General features: G+C 37.7%; 1 protein-coding gene across 1 annotated transcript; it reads right to left on the reverse strand.

The window, feature by feature from the left end:
- Positions 1-3115: 3115 nt before the first annotated feature.
- LOC136217008 (ATP-dependent helicase BRM) lies at positions 3116-15228 on the reverse strand. Its single transcript, XM_066003568.1, has 14 exons — positions 14525-15228; positions 12443-13774; positions 10974-12305; positions 10671-10783; positions 10421-10508; positions 10228-10314; positions 9936-10028; positions 9757-9840; positions 9469-9672; positions 8448-8690; positions 6825-8375; positions 6214-6741; positions 5124-5375; positions 3116-3984 (listed from the first exon to the last, which is right to left on the reverse strand). Exons 1-14 carry the CDS (start codon positions 14708-14710, stop codon positions 3331-3333), a joined length of 6747 nt encoding a protein of 2248 aa, XP_065859640.1. The 5' UTR covers positions 14711-15228; the 3' UTR covers positions 3116-3330.
- Positions 15229-16674: the final 1446 nt, after the last annotated feature.

The raw sequence follows: 16674 nt of genomic DNA on the forward strand, positions 1-16674 counted from the left end.
AGCATCTGTAAACTCAAGGGCATTGTCAGACCTGAGGTACTTAATGGATTTTTGAAAATGAGTTCTAGCATAATGAAGAAATTTGACAAGAATCAGGAAGCAATCAGACTTATATTGCATTAAGTACACCCAAGTTGTCCTAGTGCAGTCATCAACAAGTGTGAGAAAGTATCTGTATTTTCCTCTAGTGGTAACTTTGTAAGGTCCCCAGGTATCAATATGTATAAGAGAGAAAGGTTCAGTGGCATGAGATTTGCTCAAAGTGAAAGGCTGCTTGGTAAATTTAGATAATGGATAGGTCAAGCATAGTTTACTGGCATGCTTAAGATAAGGCTTGACACAAGAGATATGTTGGAGTTTGGTTACAGGGGCATGCCCCAATCTGTGATGCCATAGATCAAGAGTAGTGGAAACATTTATATTTAGCTCAGCAGTAAGACAAATAGAACCATTTGCACTAGACACCCACTCCTTAGGCCATTTCTCTGTAACATGATTAATCAAATAGTATAGCCTATGTTTTTTTCTTCCTATACCTAGCAATCTTTTAGTGACACCATCAATGATCAAACAATGAATAGGATAAAATGTTACCTCACATTGGCTGGCCTGAATTGTTTTTTGCACAGATAGCAGATTGTGTCTGAAATACGGCACACACAGAACATTGGTGAGTTGCAATCCTGTTGGTAGCATTACATTACCGGTGTGAGTCACAGTTGCAGTGTGTCCATTTGGGAGATTGATAGATGCATTGGTGGGTGAAGCCATAGGATTGACAACATTGTGCAAATGGGGTGTCATGTGATCAGATGCCCCTGAATCAATGATCCATTCATCAGGGTGAGCAGTTGCATAGTGGCATGTGATCATTCCAGAGAAGTGATGGTCAATCTCTTCATCACTCTCTGACCCCTTTCCCTGCTGCATCTGAAGTTTGGGCATAATTTGCATCAATTGCTCAAGCTGTTGAGGAGTGAAGAGGAGTCCTGCAGCATCACTTTTATGACTACTTTGAGCTGTGGCAGCCATCTTACCAGTCTATTGGCCACTTTTAAAGGTCCATTTTGGATTTGTAGAGGTAGATGTGTTCTGATATCCGCCCTTAGGCTTACTTTTATGCCTAGAATGCCATTTAGGATACCCAACTATAGTCCAACATCTGTCTATACTGTGACCCTTTCCTCCACAAGCAGCACAAATCTGCACCTTGTCAGTTTGAGTCCTACTATACATAGCAGAAATTTCAGAGTCAAACTTTGAGCAACTAAGAACTTCTCTTTGAGCCTCCTCTTGTTGCAGAGCTGCAGAAGCAGTTTCAACTGAAGGTAGAGGACTTTGCAGCAAAAGTTGGCTCCTTTGAGCATTATAGGAGTCATTTAGGCCATTTAAGAACTGAAATAGTTTCGCTTCCTCTCTCTGAAGATCAATGGCATTAAGCAGAGTTTTAACTTCATCATTTGGTTCGCTCACAATTGGAAGTAGGTTAAGAGAGTCTAATTCCTCCCATGCAGCTTTCATGGCAGTATAATAATCATTAACACTCATCTGTTGTTGTCTTTCTTCAAATAACTCTTTATTAAGCTTATACTTCCTAGATCCATTAGTGAGAGAAAACCTTTTCTCCAGATTCGACCAGATATCTTTAGCAGATGTCATATACATGACAGATTTCTTAATATTAGGAGAGAGATTATGAGTTATCCAGGCTATTACCATGTTATTGCAGGTCTCCCACAGCTCTGCTTTAGCTTCATCATCACTGTCCTTCTTCACAGATCCAGTTGCAGATCCCAGTTTGCGCTTTGATGAGAGGTTGATCTCCATGGTTCTGCATCAGGCTCTATAGTGCGAAGATCCTTGAAGCTTGTCCACCACGACAGAGTGTGCTCCTTCAGATGGATGAAGAAACAATGGATTGAGCATATCCTGATAGGAAAGTTTTGCAGCTGCCATTTCTGGTTTCTTTGAAGAGAGATGAAAAAAAAAATCCAAGGTAACCCAAGTGAAGGAGAAGAGAGGAAAATCGAACCACAGAGTATTGATTCAAATCTTAGACAGAGAAAGAATGGTGAAAGAAATAGGAAAAATCAAGAACGATGAAAGAAACTCTTATTTCTCTTCATATTGGTAGGCTCTGATACCATAAAGAGCAAAATATACCAAGAATCCAATATAGAGAAATATCAAAGAAAGATGAGAATGAAGGAAAACAAGGAAAATATTATTCCATCATCCGAAAAGTTTTGCCAGCACCCTTACAGACTAAAAAGGTAAAGCAGCAAAAGAGACAAACTCACTAGCAGACAAATGACATGTCTCAGGAGAAGATTTCTAACAGTACACATTAGATAAAAGCAAATAAATACAATAAAATAGGTAAAATAGCTAAGAGGTCCCTTAATAGGATTGCTAGTTTATTCTTAATGAGTGATCCTCAATTAATAAATTTAAAATGAGGAAAGATGAAACATCAGGAGGAGAGGAAGAAGAGAATAGTTTCATTTAAGAGTAAGAGAAATAGAAATATGAGAAACCAAAGAACATGCTTATGTTGTGTGGCAAAATTTTGAATTTTTTATTACTCATCTTTTAAATATAGATAATAGATTTAGAAATAAAAAAGATAAAGAATACTTTCTCATCAGCAAAATAAACAATGTTAAAAGAAATTAACATTCCTCGATTTACTAATGACATAAAATTCAGTCCCCATTTTACAACGAAAAAACCAGACATCAACAGAAAAAAGTGTAACCACGGCGATTTTTTTTTTTTAATAGAATTTACCCTAATTTTGACTTCGATAACATTTCATAATAAGCATTAACAATTTAACCTTAATTTGATAATGCTTTACCATGTATAATAAACAAAAATAAAATGTATTAAATAAACTAAAAATAAACCAACTTCTTTTTTTTTTTTAAAGCAACAGTGTAGCCATTTAAAACGTGAGATATGTTATTTCTAACCAGAATAAGAAATGAAAATGAAACTAAACAGAAAAACAGACACAAAGATGGCTACAAAACGCAGCAAAAGCGGAGTTTCCATTCGACATAATTGTACCTCAAGTTATGATGAAAAAGTAGAAACGTGGAAGAAAAGCGGATAAGCGCAGAAGATGAAAACTATTGGATTTTTTAGATGATGATATTCATGGAAGCAAGTATACAATGGAGGATCAATGGCCTACACTATATTAACATTATGGGGGCTAACTGCACTAATACATTTTGCAGCTCCAATCAGACACCAACAATTTTTCTTTTCTTTTTTCCCATTATACACCAAAACAACCTTAACCAAAAGAAATTTATCAATCAATCATAAATGGCTTGGCCTCCTTTTACCAGCATCTGTCCTTAACCTCTTTACAGGATTTGCCCAACCCACACTTCCACCACTAGCACCCCCGGGTTGAGCCTGGTTAGCCCAGCCTTGCGGATGAGAACTTGGCTGACTCATTCTCGTATCCTTTGAACCTGAACCTGCAACTGGACTCATCATTGTACGAACCATACTAGGAGGGGACACTGGGCCGCTTGATCCAGCCCCAGTCCTTGTCTTAACCACTGACTTGTCACGGTCCTTCCTCTTCTTCTTGCACGTAACTAATTCCCCTGGATGCAGTGGTGAATCGTCTTGTTGATATTGTTCCCGGCTGCTACCACTCCCACTCCCGTGCCTTGTTTCCTTTGGCAATTGGACTTTGATCCTTGTGTCATCGCCAGAAGGAACTGAGCTTCGTGGGACTGGTTTATGGCTAGCACTATTGTCTGGCTCTACCTCGTTTACCAAACGGTGTCTCTTGTTTTGGCTGCCCATAGGAACTTGTCTTGGCGATGGTGTGGAAGTGGAGGTGGACACTTGGGCAGCGAAAGAGAGCGCATTCCTGGCTTCTCGGAAATCTGTGTCTGGAAATGCAATCTTCAAGATGTCAAAAAAGAGATCATGTACTTTTCTTGCCTCAGACCTAACCTGCAAGACGATAATCACCGAGATTCCAATAAATATTTAACACACCAAAATTCCTAATGTAAACATTGGCCACAATACCAACCAACTTTAACTCCAGCTGAAAATTACCAACTCCTCCCTCCGTTCCATAATATTTGTCTTTTAAGGTTAAGGCACAAGAATTAAAAAACGTAATTAATGTTAACTAAATGACTTTGTTACCCTTGTATTAATTGCATCCATTAATTAATTTTTATTTATTCCTAAAATAAAAAGGCAACTTAAATAAGGGTATATTTGGTAAAACATCAAAACGTCAAACATTATGGAACAAAAAAAATTCTCTAGAAAGACATTATGAAACGGAGGGAGTAATATAATACAAGAAAATGGAACACAGGAAAAATAACTGGAAATATATGGAGAATAAAGAATAACACTAATTAAAGTTTATTGCAAGCTACTTTAACAAAGATTTGAGGGTTAATTTCAAATAAATGCCATAGTGGTTTCACATCTTTTGCAGGGTTGGCAAAATTTTCATTTTTCTAAATTTGGCCAATAACGACCTCAAAATGAATTTTTTTCAAGAATTAAAGTTGTTTAGTATCATATTTACTATGGATCCACATTTTTTATTTTTCAAAATCATCATTTTTTGAGTTCTCTCTCTAAACATTACCTCTCTCTAATAAAAAAAACACCTAAATGACCTCAAACCTAAAAAGTTGAAGAATTAAAGTTGCTTTAAATATCATTTAATTCATGAAAATTTCCATGTTGAGTTCGTTATCGGCCAAATTTGGAAAAATGAAAATTTTGCCAACCACAGTACCAATCTGCAAAAAATGTGAAACTACAGGGTTTTATTTGAAATTAACCCAAGATTTAAATGAAAATCTAGAAGAAATTTGAGTTGCACAAAATTAAATAGGAACCTTAAAATTGCAACTCTGGCATTAATTTTGATCAAGACACAAATTCTATGGTTGAAAACTAGAACTACCCGATAGAACACATGTATAACTGCATCATATTTCTTCAGAGGACAGTTAACAAAGAAACCAAAAACCTAGAGGCTTAAAAAAAAAGCTTCACATGCTTCGGCATGGTTGCTTTGAGGCTTCTCCAACAGAAAATACAAGAAAGGGCAAACATACCTCATGTGAGAATCCATAGAATTGCATAGCGCCCTTCAACATAAATTGCACATCAAACACAAGCTCTACTACTCCATTATACTCCAATCTGTCAACACGTGTTTCAATCTTCCGCAAATCCAATAGATTATTTCCAGGACCACCCATGTAGCCAGAATTTTCGATCCTCTTCCACAAATCTGTTAGAAGAGGCACGATTTGCTGGCCTTCCTTGTCTATTCTCCTTTGGAGCTTGCTAACTACATTCTTACACTGCATAAATGCGAACTTTTAGGTACATAGACCAAGAAAACATAGGACAACCAGCAATGCACAAGTCGGTAAGGTGACATATGGGAAGGATAAAGAACTAAAAACGATGTATTGAAAGTAAGATTTTATTCTCTATGTTCAACATCAAACACCTTGTGAACAAAAAAAAAAATCCCCAAACCTGCAGATACCTTTCAGTCATTCAGAAGTTCACCTTTTCAATAATTAAACCCTAATGCCCACCTTACGAATTCAAGACAAGCCATAAAATAATGAACACAAAATGAAATAAAATTCAATTATAATGATAGAAAGAATCCAGAATGAACAATGAAACAGTAGAAGAAAGATATATTGTACTGATTGAACCAAAATTAGAAAGGAAAGAACAAGGTAGATTAACCCCATGGGAAGATTACACTTCCCTCTACCATATCACATTATGGTTCTGTCCATTAGGATTCTGATCCAAGATATTAGCTCCTCCTCTATCACATAATGTGAGTGAAGAAGTACCATATTAGAAATACTGCTAAACGGCATGCACCAGGTAGCAAAAACTGACTCAACAAAATCATCCCCAAATCCTTTTTAGCCACCAATGAAACAATGGATTGAGAAACTAAGGAGGCAGAGCACATGTAAAATTTTAAAAAAAAAATTATCATCAGGTCCTAATATGAAAAAGCAGATCCTAAGAGGTTAACCGTGATTTCCTAATTTCTGTCCCCCTATTTCAGTTGCTTTAAGCAGATAAATCACTATCTTACAATAAATAATGCAACATTAATATGAAAAATGTATGTTTGGAAAAATACAATATCAAACGATCTCATACCCTTCTCTGGATGACATCTGACATCTTGGAGCCCAACATTGAACTTCCACTAGAATTTGTAACTTTGCCATCCCAACTTTCTCTGGAGTGTTCAGCAGCATCTTCCACAGGTGCAGACTGTAAATTCAATCTGCTAGATTTTGGTGAAGTATGTGACTTTGATGCATTAGCTATTCTCCTTGAAGGTAAGTTTCTCCTGCTTCTGGAGGAATCACTCTGATCATGCCTAGAAGCAATTGGCTCTCCAAATGTTTTTACTTCAGATTCAGTCCTCAACTGAGCTTGATATTTATGGTCAACATGGAAAGGCAACAAAGATGAATCTCCACGTTCAGCACCGGACTTCTCCTCTGGCTTTTCCAAATTATGGCGGGGCCGAACCCGAATACTACGTTTTCGTTTTACCTTAGGCTGTAAAACTTGTTCATCTTCACATTCATCACGATCATGAATCCAACTTCCAGATTGCTGGTGATCCATGTGGGAATCTCCAGACATAGCTATTTCCCCTTCTTCTAAATCATCTAGCTGGCATACAAAATTCATATACAAAATGAATAGACAATAAATCTAACCTCTATGAAACACAGATAAAAACAGGCAAAACATACCAGCTTTTTAGGAACAGATCCTGGTCTAGCATCCAATGCAGACAAAGATCCAAATTTCTGTGAAGAAACAGGAGACACAATTCTTGTAATCCTTCGGTTATCAGATGAAGACCCAGACGAACCAGCTTCTTCCAGGATATGATTATTTCTAGTACCGTCCGTAGCTTGAGGATACTGGTATGCACCATCGCATACAGGAGCATCATCTTCTGATTGATCTTTGTTGATGGGAGGTGCACCAACAGCACCACTAGATTCATCATCTTCAAACTCGCGAATTTCCCCCTCCTCTTCGTGTGCAGAATACCCATTTCTCTCATCAGAACTAGCCTCCGAATATTCTCCATTGTCATCTTCAATTTCCTTGTAATTAGGAGATTTTTTCCCCTTGGGCCGCCCCCTTTTCCTTTCAGTTTCTATTTCAGCAGATTCAACACCACTAGTAAACAATATATTTTTTGATGGTTTCTTCGATAATTTAGCAACTGCAGTATCCACATCTCTTGTACTGGCTCGCAGCCACTTGGGTACCTGGTTATAGTTGGTCATCTCCTCAGTCCAATCCAGCTCTTCATCCATTTGATCAAATAATTCAACTTCTTCTTCACTTCTTGCTATCATGCGATTTACCTGCTGAAGTGATGGAACATCATGTAGAGTTTCTTGATACCGCTCTTCATCATGTAACAATGTCTCCAAAGTCATGCGTCTCTCTTCATGTGTTGTTCTTTGGTCAAAGCGTCCAGCATTGATAACCTCATCAGCCATATCAATTTTATATTGTTGAATATTATTCCTTATTAGGCTCTCAATAGATCCCATATATCGATCTTTACCTGCAAGATCATCTTCCAGATCAATTGAGCCTCCACTTCTTAATTCATCTTCTTTCTGATGGCTAGAGATTTTGTCAACAACTGCTTCCATATACAGAACTTTGACTTCTCTTTTCTGACCAATTCGGTGGGCTCTAGCCACAGCTTGTTCCTCATTTTTAGGGTTTGGATCTGGATCATATATGATAACTGTGTCAGCAGACTGAAGATTAAGACCCCTTCCGGCAGCACGAATACTAAGCAAGAAGATAAAGGAGTCTGAATCAGGGCTATTGAAGTCTACAATAGCAGATTCACGATCTTCTAGACTGGTGGTTCCATCAATTCTTCTGTATATTAACCGTCTCCATTGCAAGTATTCCTCCAATATATCAAGGAGCTTTGTCATGGTACTAAATAGTAGCACCTTGTGTCCTGTTCTTTGAAGTTTTATAAGAACCCTGTCCAGAATCCACAATTTCCCACAAGACCTAACAAGGAAATCCTTGGAGAAATCGTTAAAATATGGATAATTGAGCAAAGGGTGATTGCAAGCCTTTCGCAGCTCCATACATCTGTTCTGTAGAGTCTTGTACACCTTAGGCTGGTAATTTGGATTTTTTTGAACCCTGAGCCTCTCCTCTTCAGGATCAAGACGGAGAGTACCAGTGGATTTGATCCAATGATAAACAGCACTCTGAATGGCAGACATCCTACATCTCAAAACAAATGAAACCTGCAACACAGAACTGCTGTTAGATCAAACAGACAACAAGACATGGTCAACTGTAAATACAGAATATCATACCTTGGGTGGAAGGGAACCTTCCACATCTTCAACTCGACGCCTGAGCATAAAAGGCTCCAAAATTTGATGAAGTCGGTGAATGATAATAACCTTCTTTTCAGTTTCAAGCCAGTCATCCTCTCCATCATGTGCGGGAGTTTCTTTTTGAAATGGTTTCGAGAACCAATCATGAAATGCTTTGCGATTATCGAACACTTCTGGCAAAAGTAGATTTAGCAGTGACCAAAGCTCCTTCAAATCATTCTGAACAATATTTGGTTTGTGTTAAAGAAATTTCCAAGTGGGGTAGTACATTCCAAATTAGAATTAGAATTACATGTTTTGATGTCATTGATCACTAATTGTCTACTCCATATTTGGAGAACTTTCACCAATCTTCTATGCGGAAAAGAAAAGAAAAACAAGCATAATAAGAACTGCAAAGGAAATATCTTTACCTCTTATATTTCTGTACATCCAAAGAAAAAGAAAAAGGGAAAGAAATTATAAATGCCATAACCAAATACTCCTAGACTGGCTCAAAGAAAAAGATCTGCATATCTAGTCTAGGTTCAACTTCTAAACAATCTCAGTATCAGGAATACTTCTATTGAATAACTGAAGTCAAGTTCTAGGATAGTGTGGCACATATTCTGATGTGAAGTCCCTTCATTACTTAAAAAACTAATGTGAATGTCTGATTTTACTAATCATACATAGAGTTGTTCCTAAAAAAATTTAAGAACTGAGATAATATCATAGGCATGTTTATAGACAATTTTCATACAGCCAACAGATCTGATACAACTCCAAACAAGTTTTCTAAGTTTAACATAACATTTAGAGTTAAGCAAGTCAAATTAATAAACGTGGTAACTTTTGTGAATAACTGTGCAAGCACACGAACAAGCAAATATAATAGGAGAAAGATGGAAAATAAGGTCCAACTATAGACACAATTGAGATGAGACAAGAGAGAACTCCTGAGGTTACACAAAATCTCAAGCATGTTACTGTGTAACAAAATAACTCTGTAACAGACCTGTAATGGAGTCCCTGTGAGAAGTAAACGTCTCTGACAGCGATATCTATCCAGATCACGGGCCAAAACTGATTCTCTATCTTTCATTCTCTGTGCTTCATCAATTATGATATATTTCCAATCCACTTTGGAAAGTTTTGACCGATCGTACATGATAAATTCATAAGTTGTCACAAGAACATTGAATTTCAATGCACACACCTCCTACAAAGTATCAAGAAAAGAGAAGTCAGCAATTCATAAGAAACCCACAGATGAGCTAAACAACAGGCAACATATTTTTCTTACTTGAGTAAACAATTTTGAACGTTGATCTTTGCTACCAACGTAAAAAATGCAGGATGCAGATGGCAGCCAGGTATGAAATTCACTCTGCAGCATGAGCTCAGTAAGACATACTAGGCACACCATGAGCGATAACAACAACCAAAAAGTAAGATCTAAATAAAGAACCAAATATGACATACCTTCCAATTTACCAAAACAGCATTAGGAACAATTATAAGATGTGGGCCATAGTTTCCCTTAAATTCCATCAAATAAGCAATTAATGCCATCACCTAGACAACAAAGAAAGGCATTTTAGAGAAGAACATGTCCATGAATGAATATTTAGCATTATCTGATCCATGTATTATTATCCAAATAGTACATGGAACCATAGAGTATTCTAGAAATAAAACTAAAATAGATCATTGTTCTGAGTTTCCATTTTCTACGAGGATGTATTCACAAAATATTGAAGGCACAGACAGTCACCTGAACAGTCTTTCCAAGGCCCATCTCATCTGCCAAGATCCCGTTTAATTTGTTATTGTACAAAGAAAGCATCCATTGTAACCCTACCTAAAGGATACAAGTATTTGCAAGTGTAAGTAGCTAAAAAATAACCCGCAACAGGCTAATATTGGTCTAGAAGAAAAAAGAAATTTGCTCAAAATTAGAATCCTACAAGCTGATAATCTCGTAATGTTCCAGCTCGTAACATGGAAGGCTGCCTCATGACCCTCTCACTCACAGCATGAGCAAGATTGTAATATCTGGTGACAACCACAAGTAACAACAAAAGCAAGTAAGAAAGAAAATGCATAAGAAAATTAAATGTGTGTAGAGGCATTGTTAGTACTTCATAATCAAAGGAACAGCTCATTCCACTCTGAAATGCAGAAATATATGAATAATTGAATCCATAAATAACTTACTTGTTAACAGATGAACCGTCCCTTGGCGCATTCATTTCCGTAAATCGGTTTCTTATCATTACTTCCTCCCCAGCACAAGTTGCTGCTGCCCTTACTTCTTCCTCAGACAGACCCTTTATCAACAATGAGAAGCCTAAATAATTAAGTATTCTAAAACCAGGCACAGCCCAGACAAAATGAATAGCAAAAAGTAAATTCTAGTTCAATAAGAAGTAACGAGAATGTAAATCTGCTGAGAAAGCACTAACTAAAAATAGGAATTGAGAGAGAGAGAGAGGGAGGACAAAGCTCAAAAAAGCATGCCTCAAGTCGTGCAGCTATTGCTGCAGCATTTGCTGCCTCCTCTACTTCTTGATTATTCTTGGCTGCTGTTATTTTACTTCCCAGTTTGTGAAGATATTCTTCTGTCTGAGACAAGAATGATGAAAGAACAGAATATCTCTCAGCAGCATCACCAGGGATGGTAGTCTGCTGCTCCATCAACATTTCCCTATATCTTTCAACATCATTATTCTTCAAAGCCTCCATTCTTCTGTTCCTGCCACCATCATCCTTTCTCTTTGAAAACTCTCGCAGCATTCTCTCATGGTATTTGGCAACTCCTCTGTTGCGTGCAGTTCGTGCATCTCGGATAACCCAATGAGCCTCGAGAAGCTTTTTCCTCCATTGGAAGATGGCTTTTAATTGTTTATCTCTCATGGCTTTTTGGGAAGCCTGTACTTGTCTTGCTTGCTCCATTCGCTGACGCTCACACAATCGAACAAACTTCCGATATGGCCTGTCAGGCATTGCCATTATTTCCTGCTGTTGCTGATCCACTTCATCCCTTAAACGTGCCTGCAAATCTAGAAGCCTAAGCTTCTTTTCTTCAATTTGTAACCGCAACACAAGATCTGGTCTAATCCTTTTCCTTTCTAAATTTACTGCCAGTAACCCGTTGATTTTCTTCAGATTTTCTGACCTCTTCTTGTTAAGCACCTCCTTTCCTTCCTCAGAAAGAAGATCTTTGACATCATATGCTAATGTTAGATTATTGTTAGCGTTAATCATCCCTGATGATCCAACCGAATCGTGCTTCCTAGTGAAAAAAGGAAAATCAAACAACGGTCCGTGATACTTCCTGGCAGAACCAACATCTTTTGCCTGGGGTGTAGTGCTTGCTTGTGCAGGCTTCTTAGCTTGTATTGCATCAGACGCAGGAAATTGTGATGCAATGGCTTTCCCCCTATCTGCTGTAAGATCACTTCTAACAGGAGCTTTCTGAAGACTTCGTTCTGCATCATGGTCCGACTTAACAGAAACTGCTGCAGTTTGCTGCTCTTCCTTTCCAGTAGCCACTGGAGTTGTAGGTTCCTTCACCACAGTCGTTGTAGCTTGCATATGACTTCCTGAGACAGTTGCTTTCTCATCTACAAAAGCTTCTTGTTTTGGAAAATTCTGACCATTTGTAGGTGCCAATGACTGAGAATTCTTCTCATTGCATTCCAAATGCTTAGCTTGGTCCTCAGCAAGTTTCTCCACAGATCTATCCTGATTAGTTCCTCCTCCAGGAAGAGATTGCTGCTGAAATTGTGACTCAAGGGGTGGAGGAGCAATAGCTCGAAGAAGCTCTTGTGGAAGTGTACCTTCCCCTTTCTGTCAAGCAATTGAAAAGGAACCACTTGTTATCCACTCAGCAGTCAATAAGTCAATTTTTTCAGATGTACTTTAAATAACAAAACAAAAAAACAACAATCTCAGAGAGAAAAAGAGAGAGAGGGTACGCTTCAGACCTTCAATCGCCTAAATGCTAATATCTGTGCTTTAAGAACATGTAACTGTTGTTTAGTGAACCCAGTCCTCTGAGGCCCCATCTGGACACCATGGCTCACCTGTGACGAAAAGGGGTTGCCTGAACTTCCGTCATTAGAAGGGCCGCTAGATTGTGGAGAAGATCGGTTCAACTGCTTGAGGTGCTGCATCTGTAAATTTTCCTGGCTACTTAATGCATTTTTTACAGGCAAATTTTGATCTGCAGCTTGGCTCGTGTTAGTAGATATTTGAGGAGGATGCATTGGAGGCATTCCATTTCCAAGCACAGCCCCTGTTCTAGGTGGCACTTGGTTCTCTCTGCTGTTAAAAGCAATTGACTGATGGTTGTTAGAGCTGTTAACCATCCCTGCACTGGAACTTGGGCCAAAGGGACCAGGTGGACGGGCTTGCCTGGCTTTAGGAGGACCCGACTGCCCTGATACATCACTAGATGAATTAGCATGCGGAGAACTCTCGCTCGCAACAGGAGGAGATGAAACCTGATGCTTTGGCACTGAGATAGGAACAGGTGAAGCCTGTAGGCCTGCATTGCTTTCATTTGACTTCTGCTGGGCAGCCATCCTTGACTGCATGAGTGGAATGAGCTGCGCCACCAAGTTGGAATTTGCGGGTAGTGACAGGTCAATATTGCGCTCGAGTGCCCATGCCTGCATGGCTTGCAACTGTGCAGCCATTGCAATCTGGTTGTTTGCCATGTTTTGAATGCTTTGCTGAGCCTGTGGTGCCTGCATAGGCCTTACTACAGTACCAGGTATTAGTTGTCCAACGACAGGACCTTGCATTGGAGGCTTTGGCTCATTCCTTGGTTCAGAGGCTAGCTGTTGTCCTTGCTCTGCCTGCTTTTCACCACGAGAAAAATTCTCAGATGAGGTTTTAGAAGATGAAGCCTGAGATTGATTAGCGGCCTGCATAGACATTAATTCCTGCATTTTAAAATTTCCCATTCGTATATCTTGATCCTTGCTTGAGGCAGGGCCCAACATTCCCATTTTAGCCTGTTGTTGAGACTGCATAGCCATAGCTGATTTTTGTTGTTGAAAAGCATACTGGAGATATGCCTGATGAACCGGATTAAGTACTTGCTGGTCAACAGGCTGATTCCTATGGCCATCCTGGGGAGAACCATGCTGCTGAGCTAGATCAAACAATTTTCTAGACTGTTGAGGCATTTGCATTGAGCCTGGAGATGAAGCAAAGTTGCTTCCTCCAATAACCCCTTGAAAGGGACCGCCTTGATAAGCTAGAAGGCTTTCATTTCCTTCAGGTTTTCTAAGTAATTGGTGTTGCAATGCCTGCATGGAAGTTTATACAAATAAGGACATGTGCGTATAACAGAAGTTGAGTATCATCTTTCACTATTTATAATATTTGGCTACCTACAGTTACTTCATGAAATGCAAACGGTAGAACTAAATATACCATGACATGAGGATATTCAAATTCAACTTTAAAAATGAAAACGTTCGCCAGAGTGCACAAAGTAATAGGACAAAAAGAATAGCAGCTTCATTTATACCACATACTACGTAATGGAAAAGGACAGAAACCAGTAGTTATCCAAACCAAAATGTAATATACAAGGTATTCACGTAAAGAATATAAATGATTACAAAAACAATATTTTTACAAACCCAAACAAAAAAAGACCAGCGAATTTATGACCATGAACATCCCAACACATTTTCCAATAACGAAGTCAGAAAGAGCATCAGAAAAAATGACACGAAGGCAGGGTTTAACATAGCTTAACACCTATGCATAATCCCGATTAAAGTAGCTCAAAATTTAAAGTCGATCTCCATTTTATCCAAAATTAGTACATGCTAGTTTGGCCGTACACTCAGACACCTGAAATTTATTAGTTGATCAAAATTCAGCTAAGATGATCACTCACTCTCATTAATCACTTCAATTACTAAATTTAAGGACCGTGCAACCATGCATTTCACATGTACACAGAAAGCAAATGCACTAAATTAGCATATCGAATCCAGAATAAACAAAAACACACTCAAAATCAAACAGAGCTCATAAACCCCTACCTGCCTAGACCCTAATTGTTGCTGTTGTTGCTGTTGCTGCTGCTGCTGCACTGAATCGAACCCTAACTGTGGCGTGGACACTGCAGAGGAAGAAGAAGAAGGTGATGCTGCTGATGACGTGGATGCCGCCCTCCCAACCGGTCCTACCCGGCTGGGGCCACCACCACCACCACCAGCAGATTGCATGCAAATTTGCTATGAAAAAATTTACACAAATTCTTCAAATATCACCCCCCAGAAAATGGAAAAAGGAGCTAGTAGAAATAGAGGAAAAAGCCAAAATCCCTCCAAAATTCTGACAAAACCCCAATTTGACCTCCGATCCCAACGTTCAAAACATAAATACAAACAGCTGTGAGTCTTCCCTCTGTCTACCCACCCACACACTCTCTCTCTAGGTTTTTCTTTTTTAAATTTCGCTCGGATTTTCTCACTATAACGGAGACGACAATTTCGGAGTGGAAATGGAGACGGATCTGAAGAAATGACAGAGAGAGAAAGAGAGATCGGCGATTCCACCACTGACTCACTACGAGTCTCCTGCTTTGCTGTTGTGGGCTTCACGCGATTGGAGAGTGCAATTTTCCCTTTTTTTTCTCCTTTTCGCCTTTTTCTTTTTTCTTTTTTTTTTTCTAATTTCTCTTCAGTCAAACCCTAGGATTTGTTTCCTTTCTTTTTTTTTCCCCCTTATATTTTTTTTTTTTGGTTAATATTATCTTCTCTCAAAGAGGTTTGGTAATGAAGAAGCTTTATGGGTTTTTTATGCAGCCGGCGTGGGGTCCACATGACTGCGGTTAGAAATTCAGGGAAAGGGGCATTTTCGGGAATTACCCCTCGACTTGCTCGTAATTACCATTTCAGCCTTTTCTCTTCTCTTTCTTCCTCTCCTGAAATATCTGGCTGTACTCCCAACTGAAAGCATTCTGGAAAAATAAAATAAAATAAGTGAATTATTAAAAACTAAATAATAAATATATTTTAACCGTTTTATAAAGCTGTAAAATTCTATAATTTGATTGTTATTTCATGAATATATATATATATATATAAATTGGTACCATTATTTATTTATTATATTGTGGATTTGTTGGGAAAAGAATAATTAAAAAAAAAGAAGTCATGTCAAGTGTGCATTGGAAGGTGAAATTAGTTAGGAGGTCCAACAGTGGGTCAGGGGCAGTATTAATTTTAATAACTTTTTTAGAAAAAGAAAAATGATGAATTTATTCCATAGTTGCTAAATCAAGCAAAATAGGTATTCTCTTTAAGCTAAATTACACTCTTCTTTTTTGGTTTTCTTTTCTTAATTTTGTTACTTTATTAATTGTGTTACAAATGTTTAGACCGGAGTTTTAATGTTGTTTGATGTTACTGTTTGTTGTTTACGGTTAGAAAAATAGTGATTCCCTATTGTTCGGAAAACATGTTTTTCACGTATAAGACAGCAACAGTAGTTCTTACATCAAATACCTAAAACTCTCATTTTTAATTTGAAAAAGCAAATAGTAGGAAAAAATAAAATAAACAATCACTGTCGTAGGAAAAAAAAATTGATAAGCTAAAAAATATATATTTTTGCCATTTTGATTCAATAGTAATTTTATTCATAGCATTATAATTGATACAATTATAGGTTTAACATCTGTTGATTGCTCCAATTTTAGATATTAATAATACAAAATTTCTCTCTAATCATGAATTTCGTTGTATTTTATTATATTTATTGATAACATATACTCCCACTCTTCTGGCATTGTGTGCATTTCATCTGGTCTAATTCATTGCCCTTTTTCATATATATATCATGTTATCACTCATTGATAACGAAGCATAGATAAATGCACTCACGTGATATCATAAAGGTTTTTATCTAATCCAATTTTTTGCTACGTATTTTGTAAGTGTTTGACAATAAAAAAAATATTTAAATATTCTTTAGACATTTAATTAGCATGCCTATTTTGAAATCGTTAAAAAAAATTATTTTCTAAATCAATCGATACATTAGTAGCGTATAAGAACCAATGGAGTAGGAAAATGGTGTACAAAGAGCCCTCCTGTATAGAGTCTCAAATTTAAGGGGCCTAATTTTTTATTATTATACAAATCTAACTAAATTATTGTTATTATTTATTATGTAAAACATTAAG

The sequence above is a fragment of the Euphorbia lathyris genome, chromosome 2 (assembly GCF_963576675.1).
Source record: "Euphorbia lathyris chromosome 2, ddEupLath1.1, whole genome shotgun sequence".
Taxonomy (NCBI): domain Eukaryota; kingdom Viridiplantae; phylum Streptophyta; class Magnoliopsida; order Malpighiales; family Euphorbiaceae; genus Euphorbia; species Euphorbia lathyris.

Bases quoted from the DNA above. Each gene is read 5' to 3' on its own strand.
- LOC136217008 (XM_066003568.1), bottom strand. From the start codon at position 14,710: ATGCAATCTGCTGGTGGTGGTGGTGGTGGCCCCAGCCGGGTAGGACCG. The intron at 13,775-14,524 runs GTAGGGGTTTAT...ACTTCCATGCAG, and splicing joins AACAATTAGGGTCTAGGCAG to GCATTGCAACACCAATTACT. The intron at 10,509-10,670 runs GTAAGTTATTTA...GGTTGTCACCAG, and splicing joins GACGGTTCATCTGTTAACAA to ATATTACAATCTTGCTCATG.